We start from the raw sequence: 23,779 nt of genomic DNA on the forward strand, positions 1-23,779 counted from the left end.
GAAAATATTAAAAACACAAGAAAGCTTCAGACATTAAAAACATCCCTTCAGATGTCTTCTAAAAGTCATAAAGGTAAAGGTAAAGGTACCCCTGCCCGTACGGGCCAGTCTTGACAGACTCTAGGGTTGTGCGCCCATCTCACTCAAAGAGGCCAAGGGCCAGCGCTGTCCAAAGACACTTCCGGGTCACGTGGCCAGCGTGATGAAGCTGCTCTGGCGAGCCAGCACCAGCGCAGCGCACGGAAACGCCATTTACCTTCCCGCTACAAAGCGGTACCTATTTATCTACTTGCACCCAGGGGTGCTTTCGAACTGCTAGGTTGGCAGGCGCTGGGACCGAACAGCGGGAGCGCACCCCGCCGCGGGGATTAGAACCGCCGACCTTTCGATCGGCAAGCCCTAGGCACTGAGGCTTTAACCCACAGCGCCACCCGCGTCCCATCTAAAAGTCATATAGTTGTTCAATTTATTTTTGGCTTTAATGCTCATGGACAAATCTAAAGGTTTCTGCTAAAGAACTGGCTATATATGTATAACAATTGCATAGATAGTCTAGAAATGATTGATGGTAGCAGTACCACCTCACAGTCTAGCTAAAAGTTTACAAGGAGGCCTTCTGGGACTTGCGGTGTTTGTGTAATTGCCCATTTCTGTTTGAATGTTCTAAAATTATATTGAGATCACTAGTAAAGATCAGCTATCCTTGCTGGAGGACAAGGTCCAAACTCTTCAAAGAGCATCCTTTTTCCTGGAATGGCTTTCACTTTCCCCTCAGGTTTTTGCTAGTTAATAGGGAACCTAATGTAAATTGTCAGCAGCTGGGCTGAGAGGGGTGCCTTTAAGGGAAAGGTAGAGGGCTAGTGGCAGAACTTTTTTGCACTGCCACTTGCTCTTGGCCTTTTTTTTTTTTGAGGAGAAGCTTCTTCTTTTTTTGCATAGTCACTGCTCTAGGCTTCCAAACAGGAGGCAGACTTGGAACAGTGTCAGTCAGAAATGCCAATGGTTGACTCCTCCATAGTTGTAAATGCCTTGGCTCACAGAAACACACATTTCTTTTGTCCAGTGGATTCTCATTTTCAGTACTGAAAAGTGTGCCTTCAGTGTTCGAAACTCCCATTGTTCTAGGCACAATTTGTGACAGGGAATTTGATTAGTGCGAGCTGTTTCTGAGCTTTGGGCACAATACTGCACCCAAAATTTCAGATTGAAACTGCAGAGTGGAAGGAAAGGAGAAGAGACCCTCTTAATAATATTAGGAGGGTGGGCAGGGGAAGGACTAGACCATGGAAAAATGAACATAATATTTTAGCTGCAGTTCATTCATTTTCAGCTTTGTATTGTTATATAAATAGCAGGCCAAGACATTCCATTGTTGCGCCCATAACCTAGGTTTAAGGTGCCATTTAACTCCCTGCTTTCATATCTCAAATACTTCTCTGTTAAGAGGTTTGAGAAATGCTACTATAGTTAACTGGGTAAGGGGAACAGCATTCATTATAAGTGATTGTGACTTGAGCTGATTAATCTGTGTAGCAGATGGCTCTCAGAGATCAGAGAGCCATATACTGTCATACCTCATATTACGTTTGATTCATGATACGTTTTTTCAGGTTGTGTCCTGTGGCGACCCGGAAGTACCGGAAATGGTTACTTCTGGGTTTCGCCGCATGCGCACAAGCACCAAATTGCGCCATGCACATGCACAGATACGGCACTTCATGTTGCAGGCTTTTAATGTTGCAGACGGGCCTCCGGAATGGATCCTGTTGGCAACCAGAGGTACCACTGTAAATCTAGGATTTTCCAACTGGGGCTGGGTGTTATATTGATACATTGTTGCAAACCGGTTTGAAGTCCATATCATGATATTGGTTTCATAATTTTTGACCTGCCAAAAACCCTGAAGCCAGCCAATGCCTCTACATAACTACATCCTTATTTCAGACATCATGATTCATCACAATGTTGAAACATTGTGATATATCACATTGTTGAAAACCAGCTATCACCCAACCCTACTTCCAACAAAGTGTTTCTTTGAGATTAGGATACAGTGGTGCCTCGCAAGACAAAAAGAATCCGTTCCGTGAGTCTCTTCGTCTAGCGGTTTTTTCGTCTTGCGAAGCAAGCCCATTAGCGGATTAGCGGTTTAGCAGCTATTAAAGGTTTAAGGGATTAGCGGATTAGCTGCTAAAAGGCTATTAGCAGCTTAGTGCCTTAGAAAAAGGGGGTGGGGAGCGGAAAAAACCCCCCAGGAATCGCAAGACATTTTCGTCTTGCGAAGCAAGGCCATAGAGAAATTCGTCCTGCAAAGCACCTCCAAAACGGAAAACCCTTTCGTCTAGCGGGTTTTCCGTCTTGCGAGGCATTCGTCTTGCAGGGCACCACTGTACGGCTAATTCCCTTTTAAGTTGGTGGCCATTTCTTGTTACAAATTCCATAGCTTTACTTCTCACTGTATGAAGAAGCTCCTTTTGACTGTCCTTGGTGTTCTACCACTCATTTTGATTGAATGATGAATGGCTTTAGTATTATGAGAGGTGGGGGGGGGGAACCTTTCACTCCACTCTATGCATACTTTTGTAAATCTCTATCATATTTTCTCTTTCTGATGATCCTGTTCATATTCTGCTCATTTGAGCTCTGACTACTTAGCTTGAGCTGAGCTGTGGAACTCCTTGTGACAAAGTTAGTCAGCAACATAAAGTTCTCTAATTTGTTGGGGTGTAAATAATATTTGATACATGGAATAGAAAGCGTTCCAGTGTGTTGAGAGGAAGTCTTCCCAATAGGGTTGAGAAAAGCAGCAGTGCTGTAAGACAGTGTTCTTCAGCCTTGGGTCTCCCCTCATGTTGTTGCGCTATAGCTCCTGTCATCCCTGACCATTGGCTATGTCAGCTCAGGATGATGGGGAAGCAAGGTTGAAGAATTGCGCTCTGAGGAGCATGAAGTTATTTGAGAGAGATACTAGTTTGTACTGATCCTATCTGCATTATTTGGAGAACGGAACAAAATATGCATGGCTGGCTGTGATCTGTAATTGCCATCGGCTCAAAATGGATATGTGCAAGTCTGCTGTCTATAATCTCCCTTGCACAGTACTGTTAGGAAGCTAAGATAAGAGCCGTTGTTAAAAATGGATGTGCTGATTTGTGTACAAGACGAATTTGTGCTACACCCTTCAAGCAACGATAAAGCCGCTTGCTTCTCTCAGAGCAGTTTGTGAAAGTGGTAATCCCAATTTGATATCAACTTGGATGCCCACAATTCTGCTTGCCAGGGCAGACTATCTTTTCCCTCCGACTCGCAGCAGCCTCTAACAGGTGTTCGCTTGTGCAGTTTGGATAAGAAAAGAAAATGGCTGTAATTTCCTTGTCCTTGAACCAATGAAGCAAGACCCTGTTGTGTTTGCAGAATCAGTAGCCAAAAAGGTAGAGACTTGGCTAGTAGCCCAAGCTGATACTTGTGGATTATTGTATAAGAAGCTAGGAACAGTGGTACCTTGGGTTACAGACGCTTCAGGTTACAAACTCCGCTAACCCAGAAATAGTACCTTGGGTTAAGAACTTTGCTTCAGGATGAGAACAGAAATCATGCTCCGGTGGCGGCAGCGGGAGGCCTCATTAGCTAAAGTGGTACCTCAGGTTAAGAACTTCAGGTTAAGAACGGACCTCCAGAACAAATTAAGTTCTTAATCCGAGGTACCACTGTACAGTAGTGTCTTATTCCACCTAGTACTCTTGGAGCATGACATTGAGGGGGGAAATGCAAATATAGAGCCTAAGGTTATTGTTTATGAAAGAAGTTTTCTCTTTCATGTGACAACCCTTAAGATATTTGAAGATGGCTATTAGGCCTGGCCAGGGATGCGAGTGGCGCTGTGGGTAAAACCTCAGCGCCTAGGACTTGCCGATTGCATGGTCGGCGGTTCGAATCCCCGTGGCGGGGTGCGCTCCCGTCGTTCGGTCCCAGTGCCTGCCAACCTAGCAGTTCAAAAGCACCCTCGGGTGCAAGTAGATAAATAGGGACCGCTTACCAGCAGGAAGGTAAATGGCGTTCCGTGTGCTGCACTGGCTCGCCAGATGCAGCTTGTCACGCTGGCCACGTGACCCGGAAGTGTCTGCAGACAGCGCTGGCTCCCGGCCTATAGAGTGAGATGAGCGCACAACCCTAGAGTCTGGCAAGACTGGCCTGTACGGGCAGGGGTACCTTTACCTTTATTAGGCCTGGCCAGTGTATCGATGCATCTGAAAAGTTCTCACTCAACCCTCCCACCCATCCCAAAAAACACTCAGCTGCACTGCTGGGAAACTACACAGAATGTGACTGATTGTGACATCTGAATCTGGGCTCATAGTTTGTGTCTCTCCAAACAAACCATAAATACTAGCCAAGATTTTTGTAAGTCACGTTGAGGTTTTTTCTTTTTAACGATCAGATGGTATATAAATTTTATGAAACAAATAATAAATTATTGGCTTACTGTTTTGGTTTATTTGGAAAGAAGCAAACTGTGTGCCTCTACCTTGGATGTCATGATAAACCAGATTGTGTCTTGTTTCCCAGCTGCATGGCAGCAGTAGGCACTGGGGAGGAGCAGAGTAAGAATTTGGCTGCTCATTCACATTAAACCATTAAAAAACTAAAAAAAAACTTCCGTGCTATTCCATAATTTGGTACAAATGGTGGATTCAGTACCCAAGCCTACTTTACATTGTTTAAAATATAAACATTCCTGCTACATATCATGAGCTGTTGGTTCAAGGCAGAACTGAGAACAAAGCTTCCTCTTCTAATTCCAAAGAACAGCTATGGACAGTTACTTGGAACATGACTTTGTCTTTATGTGGAACAAATCTTGGCAACCTTCCGCAATGAGTCATCCTGCTGTGTAATGTACTACAATCTAATGTTGCCAGTTCTGTGTCTTACAAGACTGTTCCATTTTTGGAGTTGCCAATCTGTTAATTAAGGAGCCACACGATTCGTTCAGAATACTCATAGCACTATCTATGACACTTACTCCTGAGCTACTTCCTTTCTGTTATATAATTGAATGCACACACGTTTTCTGGCCCAGTTGTTCCCAGAACTGTGGTGGTACATCCTTGAATTCTTACCTAAAAGCATCTATCCTACCCCACTTTCCTTAAGATGTCCAGAGCTCCTGGTTTCTCTGGCTGGAGGTAGGCATCTGCCAGAGTTCCTCAAAGAGCTGAGGTGCATCCTGGCAAATAAGAATAAGGCTTGTGGAGAGGCAGTTGTTACTACTCTCTTGCTTCTATCTCCTTCATGCTTTGCTCCTGGAAGGATGCTACCTTCCTGTTTTAAAAAGTTGAGTCAAGTGTACACATTTGTATCTGCTTAGGTGAACAATCATAAAGCTCACTGCTACACTAAGTGAAAATTGTAACATGTTTTTGCTCTTATGCAGCTTCTGAAAATGGTTATGGCTGGCTGGCATGCCTTCTTAGCCCTTAGCAGGGCACTTTCATAGCTAACATTACATCATCCAACCTATAAAGCATGCCACTTATCAACATAAAGAGTTGGTGAAACATGAGAATTGTGGACCCTATGAAATCAATACTTCTTATTCCTACTTGAGAGCTCTCATCAGCTCTAGGTTTCCATGGAGAGCCTGGGGAAGCCCAGAACTTTAAAGCTTCAATTAGAAATCACCCAGCAGGTGGCTCTAGAAATCTCTCCTGCAGTGTTGGGACAGGCTGCATGCAGATTCATGTAACTAGGAGCCTATTGAGTGTTGAAGTAACTTGCACTGTTTGCAAGTGTGCTTTCAAGAGCTGCTTTTGCAAGGCTGATACTGAAGTTAGACCTATGCAGGTACAGACGAGCAGCTACTTAACTCTTTAGCTGCATCTTGCAAATAAGTCTAGCTTAGACTCTAAGGAACACAATATGAAGTTTGCCTTGACCAGAGATCATAACAAAATATCTTATTGGACTACCTCATTTAAATATTGCAGTTCCATGTGACTAATTAGGGGAATTGGACAAGCTTCCAAGCCGGTGTCTGCTTATTAGGCAAAGAGTAGTTTTGGGACTAGAAGTCCACTGATGTCAGTTGGTATTCTACCAAAACCTGAAAGGACTCAGAACCTTGTTCTGGCAATTGGATTTATAAATTTGAGCACTGCATATTATGGAACTGTCTGTGTAGTAGGGATTGTTGGTAAATGATGTAAGCATTAAGATGACAGCATGTTCTGTTAGGATGCATAAATACTGATTGTTTGGAATAGAAGTGCAAGGCATACGCTTCCTTGATGGGAACAGGCCAGTGTCCAAGAATAATCTTGATCTGGTGAAATGGGAGTTGGTGAATTAGCCGACTTATCAAAGCTATTAAATTGTCTTAAGCCTATGCTCTGTACTGTAAGTATCATAATCGCCTCTCTTGTATCTGTAGATATGATTTAAGCACCATGGAAAAGAAAGATTAAGATTTCAACATGATTGGAGGCCTATTCATTTATAATCATAAGGGAGAGGTTTTAATCTCTCGAGTCTACAGGGATGACATTGGGTAAGTACTTCAACAACATTTTCATCCTGCTTTCATTCTGCACCCGCATCCAAGTTCTTGTAGCTTCTGAGCTGCTGCTTTAACTGTGTATGCATGTAGAGATTGTGTGCTATGTGTTGCATCCAGTCTGTGTCTATTCTGCTACGTCTCTGGGTATATCATGGCTTGAATCATTCCCAGTCAAATGTCCATCATGGTAGCGTAGTTGGGAATAGCTCTCCTTAAATGCTGTATTGATTCTAGTATGAGGAGAACTTCTTTAGGATGGTCTCTGATGGTTACAGGGCTACAGCCATCAATGTGACATTGATCATCGTCTGAACAGTTTCATAGGCTTTATTTTCTATAGGAAAGTACTTAAAGCCTATGAAACTGCTCAGATGCTGATCAGTGTCACTTTAATCATTGTACTCCTGTGACCATCACAGACCTGTCTTGAATGCAGCACCTTGGTGTCTTGGTTCAGATTCCTGAGTGCTTCTCTGTTGGGTTTAGAGCATGGTTTAATTCTAGCTCCCTAGAAGTATAGCTGGCTTCTGGATCAGGACTGGATTTTAGTATCTTTTTTGTCTCCTACCTTCCTTCAGCTTAAGAAACTGATGCATGCTTTGTAGAATCCTAAAACTTGGCCCAATGAGTCAACCTTGCAAGCATTTACTATAATTCTGCGCTTCAAGATTTATTTATTTATTTGGTCTATATACTACCCTTTATCCAAAGATCCCAGGGTGTGTACAACATTAAGAAAATACCTTACACAGTATAATATTAAAAACATAATACAGTACATAATAGTAAACAGCATAATAAAATAATCATAAAAAACAACAACCCAAGCCCAGCCCTCAAGCCTGCCTTGATGTTGTGCCACATACCTGGGTGGGCACAACTGGCTGAGAGCAACTCCACACTTTTCACCCACCAAGGGCTTAGAGACTTACAATTGCTATAGAGTAGTGGCCTACTTTCTGTTCTGCTTGTCAGGGCTGCTTTGCCTTCCCTATTACAGCCCTTGTTCCAGCAAAGGAGGAATCTGAAGCCCATGTTAAGCTCCTGATTGTTCGCTTGAAGACCCACCCTAACTTGCTGCACATCTGATGGCATGTATGATGCTCGGTGTAGTGCAGCTGAGCATGGCTTCCTCAGAATGGTCTCATGGGCCAAATTGGGAAGCATGGTGGGTCAGTTTTGGCCTAGGGGTCTGAGTTCCCTGCCCCTGAAGTACAAGTTTAGCATAGTTTCCCATATCTCTGCTTCAGACTTGGGCCTGCTATGGGGTTTGGTGTCTGATCTTTTCTGTTATGCTTTAGGCAGCAGGACCTTGGATCCCTTTGGTGTCTGTTGGCCTCACAACCTGTTACTGTTAAGCACTGTTCTGGCAGAAGCTGTAGCCTTTAAGTGCATAATCATAGTCTTAAAGATGAGTTTTTCCTCTTAAGGAAAGGTAAAATCCGGTTCTTAAAATCAAGTAAAAACCATAACCATACATTAAAACATACAAAAGAAAGAAGAAAGGTAAATACTTCTTTACTAGTTATAGATTTGTGAAGTATAGCCACACTCCAGTAGCTGGCAGATGAGACGTAATAGAAAACATTCTACACACCAGATGAGGGAAAGTAAAAGTCAAATTCTACAGCTACATAACTCCTCAGGGAGTTACTGTATTTTTAATGAAAAGAGTGCAACTATAACTTACAGCCAAGGCCACACTGTCAAATGAGTTTTTGATTTTGCCTGCAGTGTCTTATTCTGGATCTACTGGGCAGCTGCATGTTCAGCTACTGTACCTAGTCTCCAAAATATCACTCCTCATATCAGCTCAGTATAATGCATAATGCATTATGCGTGAATGTGTCTTAACTTTGTTCCTAGCCTTGGAAATTTGTGCTTTAACGCTTGGAACATGGCACCTGACACTTAAGCATGGCTCTACCCCAGGAGCTCATGCTAAACTGGTTCTCATCTCTTTTTGTATAGATAATGTAAGCCTCACTATTCAGGTTTGTAAATAGCAACTTACCCATTACCTGCGGCTATTTTATCCCTGCCAGGAGTCCTTACAAAAGTTGTTAAAGCAGAAAGTTGTTGGTATATGTGGGATAAGAGGTCACCTACTTCTTGTGGACTGATAAAGCTGGATCAAATTTATTATGATGAGCCCAGCATTCACTATTACCTATTTGCCAGAAAGTTGGTGCATTTAAAAAAAAAAAATTTTTTTTTGTCTTGTCAAAGTGCCTCTTCTGCCTCCTGAATGGTACATTAAACTATTGGTTTTGGGGAGGGGAAGGGGTTTGAAACCTGTACACTATGGACACACAGAATAAAGCTTCAAATGACACCTTTATCTGGTGCCTAGACATGATCAGGGTGACTAATGTAGACTGTGGATTGGTCACAGCTCAAATTTCTAAAGACAAAGAGGGCTAATAGTAGCATGCCTAGCTGCCTGCATGAGCTTGGAACTTCTGCACAGCTTATTACAGCTGATCTGTGCTGCCATCTTCTATCACAGGACTCTCAATCCTCTTCTCATAGGAGGGCTGTGATATGAAACTAGTTAACTATTTTGAAACATGTTTCCCTTTAACTATTTTTAAACACACTTGGCTGCAAAGGATTGGGGCAGAGCTTTAAAAACCTGTAACACTTGTGGCCAGTCTCAAGTGGAGCTTCTGGCTTTCATTGAACAGCATGTGTCTGCCTAATATGTGAAAGTAAATTCCATGAACTTCGCATGGTTTAAACAGTGTAAAAATTAGTGAGTCAAATTAAGAGTTCTGGATTTTGTCTGAGAGCTTTGTACTGTACAGATCACAGTTAACACTTAAAAAACAACAACCCTTATGCATGTATAGAGAAGTGGGGTGTAATTTGCACAGATCCCGTTGCACGATTATGTATCGATACAAAACTAATACAGCTAATCCAGGATATGTAGTATGGGAGATAAGCCCTACCTGCTATTCTTGGGTGCATCTGGTGCATTATGGAAGTGCTACAAGTAGAAAATAGATGATTGAATCTTGCTATTAAGCAGCCTGCTTGTCAAAGCGGAAGCTGCAAGGAAGCAGGGTTGCTGACTAAGCCACAATTGGGCCAAATGATAGTGAGATGGGAAGGAATGTGCATGCTTGCAATAACACTTGTCCAGATAATGTTGTTATTTCCCAATAGATTCCACACTATTAATAACTCTGTCCAGGGCAGCAAAATAATGTAACAATGTTACAAGCCTCATGTAATTCACTTGGCAACAGATTTGTTAGATAACTCCATCTCTTTGCTGAGATATAATTTTCATTCTTGGAACAGCAAGTCCCAAGTGACACTCCAGAAGCCACTGATGCAGAATTGGCTGCAGTTCTAAACAAAAGTGATGCCACTACTAAGTTTCTACTTGCAGATTTTAGTATTACAAGCAGGTGTGGGGAGCAGAATTTATCTGTGCTGGTGTCTTGCAGAGAACATGCAAGGATCTATTGCTGCTAGCCATGCCTTTCCTAGTTTTTACAGAAGGAAAGCTTTATTGGGCAAATCATAAATTCTGTTATCCATGAAATGTGTTTTCATGCATTGATGACAAATTACCAGAGCCATGTGGCTTTGGAATGTTGACCTAGTATGCCTATATAACAGTTCAATAAAGCAATGTCCTGAATTACTATACTGCTCATGCAAGACTTCTCTGGTCAGGTTTGTAGTATGCATGGAGCATGTCTGTCTAGTGTGCAGCAGTGATCTTCTAGCTGCATGTTGGCTTGGCAAAAAATAAAAAATATTGCAGTACAGACAATCATATTAGGCAGCTATGAAGTTTAGGTACTGATCAGTCATTGTATTTCCTCATTAGCATTGCTGCCAGATACTGAATTTTGAGAACTTGGCCCTTCAGTAGCTTTCAAGAATCTGTTCCAAAACATAACTAGCATTTAGGTATTTGTATTTCTACCAGTTTATCTCAGTTAGAGCACACTTGTTCAGATTAGGATATATTTCAGTGCATTGACTAATTCAATGAAGTATTCTTTAGGAAAGGACATAGAAATATCAGATTGCAGCCACCACTTTTAGATGGACAAGGATGTGGCAAAGGATGTGTAGGCTAGATATGGGCTGCTCTGCCCACAACAGCACACTAAATGGTAATAACAGAATCTGAGCATATTCTAACTTGAACTTGCATATGTAAAGTTGCTGCCTTAAACATCAAAGGAAGTGAGGCTTTACAACTTGCTACTTGAATTCTTTTAAAATTTGTGTTTCTTCATATTGCATTTGCATAGCAGAGTCAGAATGGCCTGAAAAGTGGAACCATCCCTCTGAATCTTCAGTTGATGTAGAAATTGTCAACTGGGGCTAAGGGCAAAGAAAAGTGTTTGGCAGGGACTTTCAAAACTCGAAGTATTTGTTCCAAGAGTACTTGTTATAAATAGGATGAGGCTGCACTCATAGAAACAGAGTAATTTATTTCAGTTGGTGGTTTTGTGCCTCAAAGGACTTTTGAGAACTGGCAGGCTGATACTTCCCATCTCCTAAAGCAGCCGAGTTGGCCTCCAAAGTTGTAAGATGGACTTGAAAGCTAGCTAATAATGAAAACTCTAAAACATTCTGAGTTGTCACATTTACTCTTCAATATCTTTAGAGCATGAATGTTGGCATTCAAGTTTCTGCAGCTGAGGACTAGAAATAGTTAAAGCCAAAGCAAAGCAGGCTATTAAAAGTGTGGCCAAAGGCTAATTCAAGCTTTGGCTTCCTTGTCCCATATTTTATCAGTGGCATCAAGTGCCATGATCTGTAGCTGTCTCTTGACCTTGGGTTCTCCATGAATAGTGTTAAACGTGTATGTTTTGCTGCCCCTTTAAGAGCTTCAGCTGCTGCTGCCTAGGGAATTTAAGTACCACTTTGAAACTTGGGAGTGGGAGGGGGTTGCTGTCTGTCGTCTCTTCTTTCTTTTCTTTCTTTTTGTTCAGATTCATTGTGCTTTGTGTGTATGTGTGTGTTCTAACCTTTCTCTTGTTGCTGTCACTCCTCCTTTTTCTTCGCTGGCGCCATTTCTGTTCATCCCATCTCATTGGCTGCTGTAGCAATAGGTAAGAGATGTATGGCAGGATGTAATGGGCACTGCAGTATGGGGAAACTGATTTGATATAGCAAATTTAATAGTATGGCCAAAGTCACTGTAGTATTACATCAAAAGCATATGTTAACATTAATGCAAATAGTCTGGCCCATTTCAAAGCAACTCAGCACCCTCCCAGTTTAAGAGGTTGAAACCTACAGACTCTTAAGTTGCTTGTATAACAACACATTCTCTGACCTCAAGAAAACTGGTGTATTGAGAAGCTATGTACACCTGAGTCTCCTCCCATTATTCTTAGAGCTAGTATTACTTGAGCAGATTCATCACGTAGTAACGTTGATGCAAAAGAAGCTTGGAAAGTGCTCTCTCTTAAGAGTGAAACAGACACATATAACATCTGTCTGCAGCACTAAAGGCAGTTTGGAGCTCTGAGTAGAGCAGGCAGCTGAGCACCAAAGTTTCAACAAATCAGGTGTTCTGTCTTTCTGGCTTCACCTCTCTTGGCTTTTCCTTCAGTATTCTTCCCTGTCAAAAGGCAGATCCGGGAGGCTTTGGAGAAGATAAACTTGTACATTTTATAGTGCTCTATCCTTGCCTTGCTTTATTTATTACACCCTGCCCTTTCTCCAGTGTGCTCAACGTAGCTTGGAAGGTCTCTCTCTCACCTCCCATTTTATCTTTGCAGTCCTGTGAGGTAGGCTAAGCCAAGCAGGAGTGACTGTCCCCAGGTCTCCCAGTAAGCTTGGTTTCTGAGTGGGAATTTGGGCCTGGATCTCCCTGGTCGTACTTGGCACTCTAGCCATGATGCCACACAGACTTGATTTGAGTTTGGTGGAGCATGTATATTGCAACAGACTCTCATTCACTACTGCAACCAAATATTCAGTATGCATTGGCAGATGCATGGATGATGAAGAATGATGTGCTTTGGTACCTGAAAGCATTAAATGGTAACTAAAAGGTACTGCTTTGAAGTTTCTTACCATAGCTGAAAGGGACCCAGTAAGTTCCCTGGGAAGTTCCCTGTTGTTAACATTCCCATAGATGCTTGCAGAGCCTCCTGATTGACGATCTCCTCAGGGTGGAGATTCCTTGCCCTCTTGGGCAGGTTGTTCCACTGCTGAAATTGCTTCATGTGCGATATAATATACTGTTGTTCTGTCCATAGTGTTGCTTAGAGCAGTGCTTTTCAACTTGTGGTACTTCACCATATGCCTGGCTGTTCAAGTGTCATTAGTTGAAAAGCGCTGATTAAGAGCTAAATTTTTCATCTATTTAATAATAAACTTGGTATAGACTATACATGTAAACCAGATTAAATCCTTAAGAAGCATGCCTTCTGAAGTTGGAGGAATAGGTCAGCATGCCTATGTCTGTCAACAACACTTTGGTTTCTTCAGCAGAGATATAGGTAAACAACTTGGTGGGATAGTATGTATCCTGTCTGCCTGGTGCTTTTGGTCTCTCACTCTTGTCTTCCTGCCACATTCCAATTCTCCAGGCGGAATGCAGTGGATGCCTTCCGGGTCAATGTCATCCATGCACGGCAGCAAGTGCGCTCACCTGTTACCAACATTGCCCGCACCAGTTTCTTCCATGTCAAGCGTTCCAACATCTGGCTGGCTGCTGTCACCAAGCAAAATGTCAATGCTGCCATGGTCTTTGAGTTCCTCTACAAGATGTGTGATGTGATGACTGCCTATTTTGGAAAGATCAGTGAAGAGAACATAAAGAACAACTTCGTGCTCATCTATGAGCTACTGGATGGTGAGGATGAGCCGTTCTGACTCAATGCTGGGGGGCTTGTTTGCAGTAGATGCCCAGAACTTTCACTGTAAATTTGGGGTTGCCAGTATGGGCTAGCAGGTGTTGGGCATGTTGTTGATGTAAACATTCAGGTTTCCCAAGTGCTTAGCCAGATGGGCGGGGTATAAATAATAAAATTATTATTGTTATTATTAGCCTTGCAATAACTTTCCATTTAATGCTAAATGCTAAAATTATAATGAGCTGGTAAAACTTTGAGTTGGGTGTAGCCCACCGCAAGCACTTCATTTTCTCTGTACAGTAGTTTGCTTCTGCTTTGTATTTAATTCTGCATAGAGTTTAAGATGGGGAGGTTACCTTGTCTTCTTCCATCAAGTGAATGAGATGACACAGTCATCCTAGCTTTGGAACCAAGATTTCAACTCATAATGTGTGCTTTTTTTGTAGAGTTTGTAGAATTAAGTTGCAGACTGAAGACTTTATTTAATGCAGGGTGTGTGTAGTACAAATACCACTTGTTTGGGAGGTAGAACTCTGCTGAACAGCCTTAGCTTACACTAACTCCATAATTGTTACTAGTGTACTTATAGAAATTCTGCTTTAATGAAAGTCTCATGACTTGACTAGTCCCTAACTTGCATCAAGGAGACAATTGGCTGCATCTGAATTTGCTGCTCTAACTGCAACCTTCCAGTTGGCACCCCTAATTCTGTTCCTGCTGCATTATTTGACCATTCTGATGCAGGGACTCTGCAGAACTACCTGCCCTCAGATTAGACACATCGTGGAACATTTCACATACAGAAAGATGTGATTAGGTTTGCGAGGGCAGGTAATTCTTCATATTACATGCTTTAAAAAGTGAACCATGTGTTCGAAAAGCAAACCTTTTCAGGTGAAAAGTGAAGTGTGCTTGTAATTTTAATTCAGGAAAAAATATAGACCCTCATTTAACAGTCTGGTAAGCCTTGGTTTAAAGAAACCTTCTTAACAGCTGCTACTGAGAGATGTTTCAGTTCAACTCTATTCCCACAGGCTATCTACTACTCAAAAGGTTCATACTTTCATTTACAAGGTGGCAGATGTCCACTTTAGTTCTTAATGCTGGCCTTTCTGTGATCCAAAGAATGTAATTAAGCTTCCTTAGTTCCCAAATTCTGTGGTCATGGTTTAATTACTGCTGTATCAATGTGACAAAGAGAGTGGAATTCCAGGAATGGCACCAGTGTGCTGGAATTTATGAGCCTGGTTCCTAAAGCTTCATTCAAGCCTGTCTGGTAGAGAGAGTGGGAAGGCTTTATAGATCTTCAGCTTGCTGGAGTCTAGCAGGAAGCAGGTCCTCAAGCGCAGTGTCACTTCCTATTTGTGTTGCAGATCTGGATCCTGAGAGGCAGCTCAGAGGGGGGGGGTTGGGTGGGGGCAGCTAATGGCAGTTTTCTTTTTCCCAAGCCTGGCTGGTCGGCCTGCCCTGCGACACCTGCTACTCTGCTGTTATTTTTTTAGGTTTTGATTTTTATGGTATGCTCATGCGAAAATCAAAACCTAAAGAAAACGCTGCAAAGATAGATTATTCTGCTGCTGTTGGATAATCCTGCTTCAGAGCAGGTTCCCTTGGATGTCTGGATTCCATCCTGTTAAGTGGACTGTCTGTCTTACCTTTACTGCTGCAGACTATAGGGCAGCTCCGTGGGATCAATGTCGAACATGATTGCAGTTGGTGTGGGGAATTGGGTGGTTGCTTGTCAGCGTGAGCAAAGGCTGCAGTTGATGCACCAAACTTTCTGGTGGTTGCCTTTTCTCTGATAACTCTTTACCCCCTTCTGTAGAAATCCTGGATTTTGGTTACCCTCAGAATTCTGAGACGGGGGCCCTGAAAACCTTCATAACTCAGCAAGGAATCAAGAGCCAGGTAAAAAATGGGAAAGAGGGTAGGAAGAGTTGGGATATGGGGTGTGCACTTTTCTGTACATGATTAGTTAGAGTGACCACAGACTCTCAATGACTGTGACAGAAAATGGCTATTTTTAATACTATGCCCTTTTAAAATGTGGTTCTTTTTTTGGGGGGGTTATTTGGTTGCTGTTTTTATTTTGATTATATATATATTGTGGTTTTATATGTTCTTGTTTTGTGAATGCCCTGAGACCTCCGGGTATAGGGCGGTATATAAATTCAACAAATAAATAAATAAAACACGGAGCTCCTCCTATTGGGAGATGGATGGTTTTCTGGAGTCTCTCTTTTCTCATCGGGAAACAAGGTGTATGAATCCCTGAAGTGCTCTTACTGTCTTGGCTTATATCCTCGGACTGTTTTAAAAGAACAGCATAATTAAAGGACCCTATTCAGCTTTGCCAGTTCTAGAATAACCTGCCTGCCTGCCTCCAGTTCTCTAACATGGTCCGGGTAGGTGCTGGTATAGAATATCAAAGTTGGACACGTGTGTGTTTACTCAGAAACCTTTCAGTCAAATATTTCAGGTGTTGGCTTCTGCATTGTAATGACTCTCTGGCGTTAGCAGTTGTATCAAAATAAGCTGAGATGCTGACTAAAGACTAACACTGTTGTAATAAACCTATGTGAGAAAGTGACAGATCTTCTGCCCTTGGTCTCTTAGTATAGGTGGAAAGATAAGAATGAGATATGGCTTCAAGTTACAAGAAAGGAGTTTCCAACTAAACATCAGGAAAAACTCTGACATTAAGAGCTGTTTGACAGTAGAAGGGACTCCCTTGGGAGGTGGTGGACTCTCTCTCCTTCCTTGGTTTTTCAGCAGAGGTTGGATGGCCATCTGTCATGGATGCTTTAGTTGAGTTTCCTGCATTGCAGGGGGTGGACTAGATGACCCTTGGGAGTATCTTCCAACTTTACAATTCTATGATTCTATTTTTGGAGTGGAGGGCAAGAGAAGGATGTTGGAAATGGTCTGAAGCACAAGACTGGAGCAGAACTATAGCACTGTAATTCAAATGATGCTTCAGAAATTAGTTCAAGGTGGCATATGGAAGGAATCATGAAATGTGGCATGTTTTATGCTGTAAGTAATCTGGGACAGATTAAGTATAGATAAACAGGGCTTGTAAATTGGCCAAAAGATTTGACCTGCACTAATACTAGTGGTGCCTGTACAGCCTCCATGCAATGAGTCCTGGACAGTAATTTGGCATGCTGTCATGAGGTAACAGGAATGTGGTTGATGTGTAGATAAAAGGCTGCCCTAGAACAGGGGGACTAGTGAAGAGTTGTCATTGTGGGCAGCTGATATGGATGAACAGTCTGGTGCTGGGAAAGAGCAGTGGAGACCAGATTCATATTGCTGCTCAGCAGGTACCTTGGGGATAATCAGTGGCCAGTTTTGGATGTAGTATTAAGCCAGCGATGGGGAAACTCAGGCCTGGGGGCCAAACCCTGCTGGCCTCAGTCTGTTTCTAGGGACTCTGCCCCCCACAAACCCCCTTCTCAGGCACACCCCTCACCTGCCTTACTTTGCACCCGCCTTCAATTTTTTTTTACTTGGCTAGAATGTGTCCTTGAACACTCTCGTAATGCCTCTTGCTAGCCTTCCTAGAGAATAAAGAGAGGTGTATGAGTCTCTCTAGAAACTAGCCTGCTCTTCAAAGGTAAATTTGACATTTGCTGTTCCGCCTTGTTTGCCCACCACTGGCATGTTACCCACCTCCTGGATACCAGATGTTGTCAAAGACATGGGTGGCCAACATGCCAGCCAGTTTTGAGAGGTGGAGTGTGTTCTGGTATTGATATAGGCATGGAGTTGGGTCAGGATGTAGGTACTTGCCATGTCCACCCCCATCGTTTAGCCCGGACACTGAGGTGCAGCACCGAGGGCTTTCTGGCAGTTCCCTCACTGTGAGAAGTGAAGTTAGAGGAAACCAGGCAGAGGGCCTTCTCGGTAGTGGCACCCGCCCTGTGGAACACCCTCCCATCAGATGTCAAGGCAATAAGCAACAATGTTACTTTTTAGAAGACATCTGAAGGCAGCCCTGCTTAGGGAAGTTTTTAATGTTTGAAGTTTTATTTTGTTTTTAATACTCTGATGGAAGCTGCCCAGAGTGGCTGGGGATACACAATCAGATAGGTGGGGTATAAATAATAAATTATTATTATTATTATTAAGAAGAAGAAGAAGCTAGCCTGTGGTCTGAATTGATCCATTGCCATGTGTCAAGTCACATGTGAATGGACAAATGGTCTCTCTCTATATATATAAATATAGGTTGTAAATTTAAGAGGAAATCATCCTCTATTTCTGATGCTTCTCTCAAGGGGCAGATACTTAGCTTAGTACAGCATTTTCTGTCTCCAGCTCACCTGAGTTGCAGAGGCATCCAGGCAATCTGGCCTTGAGTCTCGCCCTGCAGTCCTGCCTGTTAGATTATTTCTTCCCCATTGCTGGCATTCTCAGCCTAGTCTAGTCCAGCCTTTCTCAACCTGGTGCCCTCCACATGTTTCGGTCTGCAGCTCCTACCAGCTCTGCTCAAACCAAGTTGAGAAGGCAGGTCTACTAGAAGACTCCTCCCTCGGCCAGGCTTATTAACCGAATAGATGAGCAGCTTTGTAGAACCTGAGATTGTCCTGAGCATAACACTCTTCTCTCTTCCTCCTTCCCTCCCACTGACCTGCTTGGCTCCTAACCCTGTATGTGCTGCGCTTGCTGCTATGCATCTGTTTTTCTCACTCTGCGTGTGACTGGTGGACCTGCCTATAGCATCAGGTAGGAAAATTTGCAATTCCTCCCAGGTCCTTCCAAAGGGGCACCAGTTATGAGACGGCTCTGAAACGGGGACTGACCAGTGGCCTTGCACTGCATGAATGATTGTAGAGTCTTTTGGGGATGAAAAACCAGTTGATTGGGCGGAGTGGGCAGTGACCCTTGCTCTGGCATAACAACTACATCTTCAGCCTCCTTGTAGTATTCAAATTGTGTTACCTTGTCGTACTCCTGGCGTGCAAGTGCCTGCTTCCAGAGCACACACGAGGGCAGAGTGCACTTTCAGTTGTAACATTTCCAAACCCAATGGGGGTGTAACTTTGAAATCTTGACCCTTAGAACAGATGCACCTAAGAACTTACCTCCTTTCCTAGTTGACGTGACTGATGTTCTCCACACTGATCTGCCCACTGGCCCCTTGGGTGTTCATAGAATAAATGGGTAGTGGTTGCAGGTATGTCTATTTGTAGCAAGTTTATTGTCATGCAGGGCAATCTTCTGTTGTTGGTAGACTTTGCCCGTGACATATTGGGCTCCTAAAAGCATGTATGTTCTTTGTCCTTCAGACTAAGGAAGAGCAATCTCAGATTACTAGCCAGGTAACTGGTCAAATTGGCTGGAGGCGTGAAGGGATCAAATATCGTCGCAATGAACTCTTTTTGGATGTGCTGGAGAGTGTGAACTTACTGATGTCACCACAAGGTAAGTGCAGCAAAGGGGCTCCTATTCCAGTGAAATAAAGGAAGGAGGTTGAGGGTGATGACACTTTCTTCTCTCCTGCTTTAGCAGTTGTTCTTTCTGCGTTTCTCTCCAGGTCAGGTATTGAGCGCCCATGTCTCTGGCAGGGTGGTGATGAAGAGCTACCTGAGCGGAATGCCAGAATGCAAGTTTGGCATGAATGACAAGATTGTAATTGAGAAACAAGGCAAAGGGACTGCGGATGAAACAGGGAAGAGGTAGGGGTGGGGGCTGACTGTGGGCCCCAGTTGGCACAGCTGAACTTTGTGTGTCTTTCTGCCCTGTCTTGCTCCCTTCTCATTTGGGAAGCCACTCTAGCTTTCTCGAGGGTGATTGTTCTTGTTTTACACCCTGCTGAGACCAGAACCACTTTTGTTTATAACCCATTTCCAGTAAGCTAGTCGATTGTTCTCTAGTCTTGCTGCTGCTACTTCCAAATTGATGATGTTTTGAATGGGAGTGAGAACAGCAGAAGGTATAAATAGCAAATCTTGATTTAACGAGGTACCAAGCAAAGCTGATTTTTCATTCCACTCAACATCCCCCTATTGTTGGCTTGGCCAATTAGCAAACTATCCTAATCTAGTGTGTATTATATGTTATGAGCCTGTAAATTAAGAGCCATGAAATTGCGTCCCTTCCCGCTGGGCTAGCTAGTCTGTGGAATGAATGGGAGTGGTGGGGTGGAATAATGCCACAACCAGCATTGGTCTGCTTCTCCCTCCACGTGTCAGCTTCAACTAAAGCATAGCTGTCTGTGGTCTTGTCAGTTTTCAAATGGACCACCTGGGGTGGTGCAGGCTGACTGGCTCTGAGGCCCTCCTTACTCCCTGATAACCACTTTTGTTAATGAATTCTTTTTTTTTTTCTTTTTGTGTTCTGCTGACTCCAGTGAAACAGGAAGGTAGATAACCTGCTTACTGCTGTGTGCACGCACTCCTCACCCCTTCCCCATCTTTTTGCTTTGTGTGACTTGTGCATGTGCCACCATCTTGAGACACTTCCACACAGGTCATGCCTGTGATTGAAGGCTGAGCTGCCACTTGCCTGTTCGAGGGAACAAAGCCCACTACAAAGTGTTGCTGTCCCATCAGGCTGGTCTGGGGACAGTCCTGCGCAAGCTGGGCGAGTTTCATAAGGCTTTATAGTAGGGGTTACTACTCCTGGCAAAGGCTGTGGTTGGCTTCTTGCATTTAGCAGAGTAGCCAGATGGCGCAGGAACTCCTTGCTCCTCCCAGGTACGAAAGCAGGTGGGGAAACCCATGAGAGAAGTGTGAATAGGAAGATGAATCTAAATATGGTTTTATTGTGATAACAGAGGGCAGAGAAGTAAATTCATTGGGCTATGGGAAAATTGCTTTTCTTCAACACTGCATCATATGTGTGTGAGAGAGAGCCTGAATTTCAAAGAGATATTCCCAGTAGAATGCAAGAGACAAGTTGCTAAGTGAAGCCTTTACCAAACCCTTTCGGCAAAAGATACTGGCCAGGCTGTTGAGCCAGCTCCCTCTTGAAACAAAGCCTGAACCATATAAATATGAAGCAAGCTGTTTCCTATGCCCATTCCATGTCTTGGGCACCCCCTTCTGTACCCTGTGGCCCAGAAGCAACCCTTCTGTACTCTGGCACACCCTCCTTGAATGACGTCTGTGTCTCGAGTGTCATTCGCTTGCTCCCATTCAACACTTGCACTAGCCAAGAGTTGCAATGAGATCTTGGTGGTGTTGGATTGTTCCTGGAGTTTTTCTTCTACAAGTGGCTGCGGAGAGCCTCCCCTGCCTCTTTCAGCAAAAGGTGCAAAAAAGTGAGACCTCACTGGATGCTGTAAGTCACCACTAAACTCCAGTGACTTTGCTGATCTTTTAAGCCTGCTAGAGAGGAAATTTTCTGGCCCCCAAGTCCTTTCTGGTACATGGAAATGCAAAGGTTGGAGGGCAAAGAGCTCCTTCCGCCTTGTGTTGCTTAATGGTCTGAACAAAATCCCTCTTGTAGGGTTATGTTGCTTCTTCCACCCAAAGGGCTTGGGCAGGGCAGACTGGACTCCAGTCTGCCAGATGAAGTGTTATGGGCAGAGCAGGAGTGAGCCTTGTATAGTGATCACTGGTGGGCTGCTGGGGGAAAGCCTATTACTTGAGTCTTGATGGATAGCCAAACAGCCCTACTGCCTGTGAGGGAATCCGTTGGCTCCAGTTGCTCTCCTCTCTGCCTCGTTTACTTCATAATTCCTTCTGTGATGGCAAAGTGCTCCGTAGAGTAGTCTCATTGCAGCTGATAGCCTGAGTACTGCTGCAGCCTCAGATGCATGCCAGCAAGTGCTTCTGATTGTGACTCTGCTTGTGTTCTTGTGCCGTAGTGGGAAGCAGTCGATTGCTATTGATGACTGCACCTTCCACCAGTGTGTGAGGCTCAGCAAGTTTGACTCGGAGCGGAGCATCAGCTTCATACCCCCCGACGGCGAGTTTGAACTCATGAGGTATGGCTGGTGGGAATAGGCTGCTGCACAGGTTTGCCTCTGCCGCCATAGGGGAATCATTGGGGGGGGGGGGCTCCCTGCAAGTCACAGCTAAATATTCTTCACTTGGTCACTTGCATTTTTGAGTACAGAACTGGCACAAGGGGTGGAGCTTATAACTATTACATTGATCATGGGGTGGTGATGATTGACACACTTCTGCTTGAGACATTGGAGGCCAAATGGTGCCTAAAGATATATAATGAAGGCGCCAGGTAAACCTCCCTGGGGAGAGCATTCCACAAATGGGGAGCCACTGCAGAAAAGGCTCGTTCTTGTGTTGCCGCCCTCTGGACCTCTTGTGGAGGAGGCACATGAAGGTGCTCAGATGACAATTGCAGGGTCTGGGTTGGTTCATATGTGGAGAGGTAGTCTTTGAGTTATTGCGGTCCTGAGCGGGCTAAGGCTTTTTAGATCAAAACCAGCACTTTGAATTGGGCCCAGAAACTAATTGGCAGCCGGTGCAGTTGGGCTTTGAACGAAAACTCTGTTTCCCTCTCCCCAATAAATGTACATAAGCTCCACTGTTCTCAGCACCTTTTTGCCTGCTGGAAATAGATGTGGCTGCCTTTTCAGGTTTTTAAATTGCATTTTCATTTAATTGTTCTGCAAAGTAGACTGAGAGCAGTTTTTAACTTAACTGTACTTAACACCTGCTCTGTCCATTATGTCCTCTTTCCTTTCAAAAACTAACAAGTGGTTTAGCATCAGGCTGTCCTTTCAGATCAAGTGTCCTCTCAAGGCGAGGATTTGCAAACTGTGGCATGGCCACCCTCTGTTTCTGTAAGCGAAAGCATATCTGTTTCTCTTCTTGTCACCATCCAGTGGTGAGACACTGGGATGCCTTCCCCTCCATCCACTAAAGGATATTAAATCTTGACTCTCAGGTATCGAACCACTAAGGACATTATCCTGCCCTTCCGTGTGATCCCCCTGGTGCGGGAGGTGGGCCGCACCAAGCTGGAGGTGAAGGTTGTGATCAAATCCAACTTTAAGCCTTCCCTCTTGGCTCAGAAGATAGAGGTAAGTGCAACAAGGGCATCAGGTTTGCACAAGATGCCGCAGTATGTTGTAGTGGTGTTGGGAGGGGGCTTCTGTGGAAGGAGTCACTTCACCTCCAACTTGTTAGCCTATGAAAGATGGGGCAGGGGCTGTTGTCCCTGCTTTTCCCTCTTGGTGCCTGAGTATAGATGCTGCCAGGCCTTTGCAAAGCCTTTGCTTTTTCTGAAGATCAGAGTGCCGTAACTGTCCTTGGATATGATGCAGGTTTTGGCTGGATATGTTTGCACTGCAACAGAACCACACTGCTAGTAGCTGAGCATGGCTACAGCCTTTTGGCATACATTTCACTATAGATGGCAAAGCCAGCTGCTCCTTATGTGTCCTGGACTGTTCGTTGACAAAACGGGAAAAGTTCTGTTGAAATGACCACAGAAATGACATTTCTGTTGAAATGGAATTCAAACTACTTCTGTCTTCCAGGTGCGAATCCCAACACCTCTTAATACAAGTGGCGTTCAGGTCATCTGCATGAAAGGGAAGGCAAAATACAAGGCCAGTGAGAATGCCATTGTCTGGAAGTAAGTCAGTCCTGTCACACTTCCTGATCTAGTCAACTGTAGCCTAATAAGGTTATTGGTACTGGCGGTTCTCATACTCCCCTCCAGGCTTACCTGATTTAGAGAACAGCTTCCTCTTTATTCCCTTTTCTCGTTTCTTAGAATTAAGCGTATGGCTGGAATGAAGGAGTCTCAGATCAGCGCAGAGATAGAACTTCTTCCCACCAACGACAAGAAGAAATGGGCTCGGCCACCGATCTCCATGAACTTTGAGGTACGAGGGCAGAGTCTTTTCCTGGATGGCTGCTGAAGCCGCCTATGAATTATTCCAGCTCCAGGAAGGGGCAGCATTACTGCAAAAACAAAGGTGCAGTGAGCACAGGCATTAATTTCTTGTATGCCCCTGTTTAACAGAAGTCATTTGTCAGTGAGGAATCTTTCGCCATAGCTTTTGTGTGTATGCCCCCAAAGCTTCTGCTTATCACTATAGGACTTTTCATTCTGATTCCCATTATGATGCAAGTTTAAGAAATCCCATGCAAATCGAACTGTCTTCCTAAGAGTTGAAAAGTTGGAATGAGAGAGTCATTAGCTTCCAAAAGCCACGGTAATTGGCAAGGTAGTTTGCTTAACTGGCATTCCACAAGGACACTACAGGGTAACTCTGGAACATGGGACAGAAGTGGGAGGTTGAGGAAGATCTCAAGTTGTACTGAAAGCAAAATTTGCACATTCCTATCACAGTTCAAGGTGGTGGTTCAGCTAATCATTAGCTACTTATGTATGTCCCTGCTGGGGAATGAACAGGATCCTGCAAGCCACTTGTGTATTTAAATCTGTC

The 23,779-nt window shown here is 43.9% G+C and overlaps 1 protein-coding gene across 1 annotated transcript in view; it reads left to right on the forward strand.

Annotated features, from left to right (window-relative positions):
• AP2M1 (adaptor related protein complex 2 subunit mu 1) overlaps window positions 1–23,779 on the forward strand; it is a 29,103-nt gene that overhangs the window by 3,994 nt on the left and 1,330 nt on the right. The window contains exons 2-10 of the mRNA XM_083442331.1: window positions 6,431–6,547; window positions 13,135–13,400; window positions 15,227–15,309; window positions 18,696–18,831; window positions 18,944–19,085; window positions 21,221–21,340; window positions 22,267–22,402; window positions 22,862–22,959; window positions 23,101–23,212. Of these exons, the coding sequence (XP_083298457.1) occupies window positions 6,474–6,547; window positions 13,135–13,400; window positions 15,227–15,309; window positions 18,696–18,831; window positions 18,944–19,085; window positions 21,221–21,340; window positions 22,267–22,402; window positions 22,862–22,959; window positions 23,101–23,212 (1,167 nt within the window). The 5' untranslated portion in view covers window positions 6,431–6,473. The remainder of the gene's footprint in view (window positions 1–6,430; window positions 6,548–13,134; window positions 13,401–15,226; window positions 15,310–18,695; window positions 18,832–18,943; window positions 19,086–21,220; window positions 21,341–22,266; window positions 22,403–22,861; window positions 22,960–23,100; window positions 23,213–23,779) is intronic.

Source organism: Podarcis tiliguerta, assembly GCF_965153285.1.
Source record: "Podarcis tiliguerta genome assembly, chromosome: 5".
NCBI classification, from domain to species: Eukaryota; Metazoa; Chordata; class Lepidosauria; order Squamata; family Lacertidae; genus Podarcis; species Podarcis tiliguerta.